The 7,619-nt window shown below is 35.2% G+C and overlaps 1 protein-coding gene across 1 annotated transcript in view; it reads left to right on the forward strand.

The window, feature by feature from the left end:
* The window catches only part of LOC106873736 (electron transfer flavoprotein-ubiquinone oxidoreductase, mitochondrial), a 78,050-nt gene extending 70,431 nt beyond the window's left edge, over nt 1-7,619 (forward strand). Inside the window, exons 12-14 of the mRNA XM_014921228.2 lie at nt 1,815-1,997; nt 3,286-3,507; nt 5,790-7,619. Coding sequence (XP_014776714.1) covers nt 1,815-1,997; nt 3,286-3,507; nt 5,790-5,953 — 569 coding nt within the window. The 3' untranslated portion in view covers nt 5,954-7,619. The remainder of the gene's footprint in view (nt 1-1,814; nt 1,998-3,285; nt 3,508-5,789) is intronic.

The raw sequence follows: 7,619 nt of genomic DNA on the forward strand, positions 1-7,619 counted from the left end.
GCATGTTTAAGGACTTTCGAGCGAGATCGTTGCCAGTGCCCCTGGACTGGCTCTTGTGCAGATGGCACATAAAATACACCATTTGAGCGTGGCCGTTGCCAGTACCACCTGACTGGCCTTCGTGCTGGTGGCACGTGAAAGCACCCACTACACTCTCTGAGTTAGGAAGGGCATCCAGCTGTAGAAACTCTGCCAAATCAGATTGGAGCCTGGTGTAGCCATCTGATTTCATCAGTCCTCAATCAAATCATCCAACCCATGCTAGCATGGAAAGCGGACGTTAAACGACGATGATGATGATGATGATTCAGTGAATACTACATAGCTTGTTTCAGCACTAATGGGTGAAGGAACAGGGTTTTATAATTGTGTAAACCTGAAAATATTTCTGATAAATAATTGTTATATCTAAATGGATAGTTTATATTATGTATAAGAATATAGTTTTATAGATGTGAAACATAGAGATAAGCTGTTGACACGCATAAGCACAAAACAGTGTATGAAGGATATCATAAAAAGTATTTTGGGATTTTAACCAATAGAGAACATGTCACTCTAACATTTGAATGCACAAGCCAGCAAGTTAACCTCCATATAGTTATTCCATCTGCTAGAAACAGCAGCTAAGCTTCTTTCTAATCACACTGTACTGTCTTTAAAAAATATGGGACGAGTGCATTAGTTAATGTAGATCTTGATTACATTATGCCACAATGCCTGGAATAAAAGAAAACAATGAAATGGACACAGCTGGAATTGGTCAAGCCTTACATGGTAGCTAAATATCAACTACAGTATCTGAAATTTTGTGATTTGAACCCATGTTTTATTTGTAGTTAGACTGTTTTATGTGTATGTGTGTTCACACATGCACACACACATACATATAAAAGGAGAAATAACTATCATTAAAGCATTAGACTTTCTTTTTCTAACTCTCTGTGACCCAAATTCACATCCTACAGACACCAACTTAACTTTTTGATCCCTTTCTCTCTCTCTTTGTGGGAGGGAGGGGTTGATAAAAGTACCATCCCATACCCCCAACATAAAGTACCAATCCAGAGCAGTGGATTGGTGGAATTGGAAGGACATGAGATGTGGCTTGTTCTCTTTGCATTCAGGAATATCTCCAGTGATACCATTGTCGAGCTTTCCTTTGGACATCATCAGTGATACAAAGAAAAGAGACAGAAAATACACCTTGCTCAGGCCTGTTCTTTGGGGAGCAACTTTGCTGATGTGGAAACACATAGTAAACTATGGCTAATGGAGGCCATGTGTATGTGTGTAACAGATAGTTACACATATCAACATGTATGTGTGAGTATGTATGTAGTTAGATAGGTAGATAGATAGATAGATAGATAAACGTATTACATGAAGAAGGTTACAAAACAGATGTAATTACGGAAGTCAAATGGAAAAATAAATCCATCACATCTGACAACCCTGATTTTATACTTTATATATATATCTGGAGAAAATCTCTGGAGGGGGTTACTGTCTTTAAAATGATAAAGGTTCACTGAACAATGTAGTTCCTACTAAATAATATATATTGATCAGTATTGATCTTGGGCTCAGCAGAGTAAATTACTCTGCTGTTGATATTGACTTCTTTTTTCCTATGTCAGCTAAATTTTAATTTGATTTCATTGGCTGCTTGGATCTTTCATTGCTAACTTGTCAAAATGTTTACTTATTTAGGTTTTGTTTTTTTGTTGTTGTTGTTTGTTTTTTTTTGTGGAGGGTGTCTTTCTTTCAAATTGTAAAATATTCAAAAAATTTTTTCAACTGTCTTTTTCTAGGAAAAGAACCACTAGAATATGAAACTGCTTACCGAAACAGTTGGGTTTACAAAGAACTTAAAGCCATTCGCAATGTCCGACCCGCGTTTCATTCCAGGTTTGGACTGTTTGGGGGTCTAATGTACACAGGAATATTTACTTGGCTCTTACAAGGAAAGGAACCATGGACACTCTCACACAATGGTAAGGAAGTGTTTCATACAAACAATAAACCCAGACCAGTAAGGTTTGTTGTATTGTCAGTAGAATGTGGTAGATGTGTCTGGACCTGATGAGAGAGAGTGTATTGTTAGGATGGTGTTGTAGATGTATCTGAACTGAGTAGAACAGATAGTGGTTTTAGGATGGTGTTGTATTAGTGTTGTAAATATGTTAGAACTGAGTGGGATGGATGGTGTTGTGTTAGTGATTTGGAGTGTTGTAAATGTGTCTAGACTAAGTGGAAGATACAATATTCTTTTCTACTCTAGGCACAAGGCCCGAAATTTTGGGGGAGGGGACCAGTCAGTTGGATGCACAACTGGTACTTGATTTGTCAAGCCCAAAAGGATGAAAGACAAAGTCGACCTCAGCGGAATTTAAACTCAGAACGTAAAGACAGATGAAATACCGCTAAGCATTTCGCCTGGTGTGCTAATGTTTCATATTTCTTTATTGCCCACGAGGGGCTAAACATAGAAGGGACAAAGGGATCAAGTCGATTACGTCGACTCCAGTGCATAACTGGTACTTAATTTATCAACCCCGAAAGGATGAAAGGCAAAGTTAACCTCAACAGAATTTGAACTCAGAACGTAACGGCAGACGAAATACCGCTAAGCATTTCGCCCGGTGTGCTAACCTTTCTGCCAGCTTGCCACCTCGGCAGATACAATTTTGTTGTTAGGATAGTGTTGCAGTAAAATTGGTTTCTGAGTCTTGTTGGCAGTGTAAATGTTCTGGTTGTTGAGTATTCCCAGTTAATTTTGGTTCAGTAAATCTATGGTAAAAGAGACAACTTACCTACAAAACTGAACATAGAAATATAAGATCTTGAGGGAGATTTAGCTGCTATATTAAGTAGGTCAAGTGACTTCATGGAAGCTTCCACTCTGAGCTATATGGTCCTTATTTCAAAGTTAGTAAGGGAAATTGACTGCTATATTGGTCAATAAATAAGTCAAGTAACTGTATAGAAACTCCCTTTTTGGTTCGTATGGTTCCTTTTTTAAACACAGTGGCAATTTTGTTCAGGATAGAAATGATAGCTATGTTGAGTAAGATCAAATGGCTAAATAGGAAAACTTCCCAGTATTTCATGGTGTGCATGTGCAGTGATGGGAAGCGGGTATCAGTTGAGTCATTCATTTCCACCTGAATGTTATCTGAAATTTATACTGATTTTTATGTTTCATGTTTTCCATCAAATGCAATACATTAAGTCATTTTTGGTTTTATATATTCTTGTACTTTTCACATTTTTCTCACCTAGGTTCAGATTATAAAAAATTAAAACCAGCTACTGAATGCAAAGTTATAGAATATCCTAAACCCGATAATGAAATTTCTTTTGATCTCCTAAGTTCTGTTGCTTTAACTGGAACTAACCATGACCATGATCAACCTCCTCACCTCACTCTGCTGAATGACAATGTCCCAGTTAACCAAAATCTTCAAATCTACGATGGACCTGAACAAAGATTCTGCCCTGCAGGTAAAGCATTTCGTAAACATATTTTTCAATATGCAAGGAAACAGTAATTCCATATACAAACATAAAGCCTCAGATTTACAGGATAATGAGATTGTGTAATGTTCATACCTTTTCAGAGATATTAGGAACACAAATGATTTGAATCAAAATCACTTTGCAACACAATTCACCAGGGTCTCACATTGTCTACAATGAAAGTTTAGTTTATTTCTTTATATTTTATATTACAATTTGTGAGTGAATAGCATAGTTGGTTATAGGTTTCCAACTGATTCACTGAAATTATGACTGCATAATTGATGAGTGTCTGAAGCACAATGCAAAACAAATATTGCTAGGGACTTTGTACAAAGAGCAGCGATTTTTTTTTAATTTCACTCTCACTAATAATAACATTTCATCAAGATGTATATGTGTGCATCTTTTGTCTGGCACAGGCATGGCTGTGTAGTTAAGCAGTTCACTTTGCAACCATATGGGTTCAGTTTCATTATAACCCTGGGCCAACTTTTAAGTGGTCCAGGATTATAATAAACAGAATGAAAGAAGTCTATTGTCTGTGTGTGTGTGTTTACATTTGTGCTTCTCGAAAAATCACTGTGATACAAGAGGTGATTTTGCCATTTTCCCTATCAACAAATAATCCACTGGCTTTATACCTTCAAAGACATATGGAAAAAAAGAGGTAAAGATTAGCAACAAAAAGGGTATTCAGCTGTAAAATATCTCAATAGTATATTTACCTAACCTATGCTAGCATGAAAAAACTTATGTATATGTATACACAAAATATATATTGTTATATTTGGGAATGGCCATATTCTTTTGCCAATTAACCATACACACTATATACTTGTTCTTCACTTCAGCTTTATTGTTATTATTCTTATTTTAATGTCTTTGTCTGAAATTTTTCACCTGTGTCCTCTTCAGCAATTCTCCATCCTACATGTCTCCTTTTGTTCTGTTTAGTCCATTCAAGCATTTGCATCTATATCTGTGGTGTGTGTGCCTATGTGTTTAGTATGGATTTGCTTACCACACTGTACCCATGTCTTTTATTTAGTTGTTTTTGTTTTTTATTTTTCTTATTCCATCTTAAGTATGTGTATGTGTCGTGTATGTATATGAGTTTATGTATTATATTGTTTGTATCTTTCTGTTTTTTTCTTTTCATTCTGACTTTAGTCATCATGTGTAATGGAGTGTTATTATTCCATTCATGTTTTCTATTGACACTCGGTCTATCTATTACTATGTGTGTGGCCTCTGTAATCTGTCTAAGTAGCATGTCTGTTCTGTGTTGATAATATCTTAACATCTATGTTATTAACCAAGCCTGAGCCTATACTGGCCAAAACCTAAGTTATCTATGTTGTAATCGAGCATGTTAGTAGAGCACTCCTTGAGCTCCTGCTAGTGTTCACCTTCCTACTCACCTATGCCATGTGCTGTCTCCCCAATGTATGTTGTTGTCCTGTTTCTGCATCATACCTCAGTACTGTATGCTACATTCCTAATCTTACAGTTTACCTGTGGTTCATCCTACATAGTATACAGTTATCTGTACATGGGACCCTTTCAAATGGATATGTTCTACAAATCAGAGATTTTGTGAGAGTTCCTGGCCTTTCTAGTACTTTAACCTGTAGATTCATCTTATCTGAGGTTTTTCCTAAAAAGACATACTAGTTCGCCACCATCAACAAACATGACACACTGGTATTTGTGGTTGTCATACCATGAGTTGGCCTTATCTATCTTCTTGGTCCTTTCTATGCTATTCCAAGATTTACTCATGTATAGCAGGCACATCCCATTTGCATCATTCTCTATGATGATCTTGTACCTAGCCATGGCTCCTTTATACCCTTTGGCTGTAGCCAGAGAACTGCATGTGGTGAATGAAGTGTTGTATGTGTATTTCTAATTCTGTTGGATTGCACATACAGGACACATTTCTCATCACTCTTTCCAAGTCCAATATGAGGATATTGAACTTGATGTTGTCTGCAATAGCTGTATTCTTGTTGACCATGGGTTTGGCAGAGTGGGAATGAAGGATCTTATTATTCCTAGCCAGGTGTTCTGTGTTTAAGACCAATAGTCTATAGTTAGGGTGCTTTCTAGGATAATATCCATGGTGCTGGCTTCTAGTTGATAGACACTGTCTTGTGGGGGGGGGGTCTTTTGTTACTATGTTGACAGTGGCAAGTAGAATTTCTTCAACAACTTTGTATCTATCACCCAAGAATTTAATATATATTGTTGGAATCTTTCAGGTGTCTATGAATATGTTCCTACAGAAGATGGTGACAGTATGCGACTGCAGATCAATGCACAGAATTGTATCCACTGCAAAACCTGTGATATAAAGGATCCAAGTCAGAATATAAACTGGGTGTGTCCTCAAGGGGGAGAAGGCCCTGCTTACAATGGAATGTAACAGTAAATTCACTTCTTGAGCTGTAGACATTTCTTAATTTTGTGCTTATAATTAACATATTTAATTTTAATAAATCACTTTTTGTTAAAATAGTTGTTGAAACTTTGTTGAAATGTCAAAATTGATACAGATAAATTTGTTATACATTTACAGAAAAACTTTTCTAATTTGTAAATGAAGTCTTCTGCCAAAAGTATTTAGTTTTCAACAGTTTTTATATGATTGAGTGTGCCTTGAATAGTCCTTTAACATAAAGGGAATAACTCAAAGTGCTTTTTTGAATTTCACTCAAAATAAAGTAAAAGTCATAAGTTTACTTTATTAAGCAAGGCCCTTTTACTCGTGTATAAGCCCTCTTTTAGCTATTAAGGTGCTTTCTTTAGACAATGCACTATGTCTAGCAAAATTCTTTGAGGTTTTTTGGTTTTTTTAATTTGTATTAGATTTTCCTTAAGTTTCATAATTGTTTGTGCTAAAAGGACAACTCTAATGCCATCTTTATGTAGTATAGCAAAATCAGGTTGAGGGTATTTATTCCTCTCCAAGCTATGCTCATAGGAAAGAGTTAAGTGTCTAGACTAACAAATGTGAATATACTTCTAAGTAGATTATAATTGAAAACGAACACTAAATATTATTGGGTTAGTATTATAAGTGCTGCCACCGATGCATTTTAGTGGTCAACTGTACCCACTCTTTACAATCATTTTGAGCATTAAGTACATGTCTGTAGCACAGTTTGATGTTGATGAATGTAATTAAGGCATAGGATTTCTCCAGTTAGTGGAAGAATCATCAATCTTTCTGGCTACATTTCTCTATTCAAATTAAACTATTTATTAATAACAGCATGTATTCATACCCCCTTTGAAATCATTTGATTTTAGCAGGTGGAATTGTCCAAAAGGAAAATTAAAATGTCATAGTTATTTTATTTCTTCACCTTCATCAAAGCACTGATTAGATGTTTCTTCCAATGCAATAAACAAGCTGACTGCATTAACAGTAGGCTTGAGGAACTTGTGCTGCACAAAAACTCTTATATTTTCGTTGTATATTTTAAATTAGACTACTGTTTCATAACACACTCATCAAAGTCATACAGTGTTATATAATAGTCACTGGGGTTTTATTTATAAAATCACTTCTTTTATATTATATATTTACAATAAACAAAACTAATACAGTGTAAGTAAGGAAAAAAAGTTCCAGACAATTTACACTACTGGCAATATTTTGACTTCATTAAGAGAAAGCAACCAAGTCATTTGAATGCAACTTTAGTACATTAGACGTAAGTTATTTTATGTGTGGAGGAATGGAAAACAAAGTGTTCCATCTCAGCATGATTTGAACTCAGAACATGAGGGAGAAAACTTGAATATTGTAATGCATTTATCCAGGCAACTATCATTTCCACCAACATACTTCTCTCCCACTACTATTGCATAACCATTGCAGTTGTATTATGCTGTTGCATTTTATTATGTTAATTGCTACAACTGTTATACAGTTACCTCAATATATACATATACCTCCTGTATAAATTACAGAAAAGATTCTATTTTTTTATAATGTTAATCTAAAAATAAATAAATGAAACAAAATGGAAAAATTAAACATGTAAAACTTTCACAAAATATAAAAATAAATCAATTAAATCTTA

This window comes from Octopus bimaculoides, chromosome 16 (genome assembly GCF_001194135.2).
Source record: "Octopus bimaculoides isolate UCB-OBI-ISO-001 chromosome 16, ASM119413v2, whole genome shotgun sequence".
In the NCBI taxonomy this organism is placed as follows: Eukaryota; Metazoa; Mollusca; class Cephalopoda; order Octopoda; family Octopodidae; genus Octopus; species Octopus bimaculoides.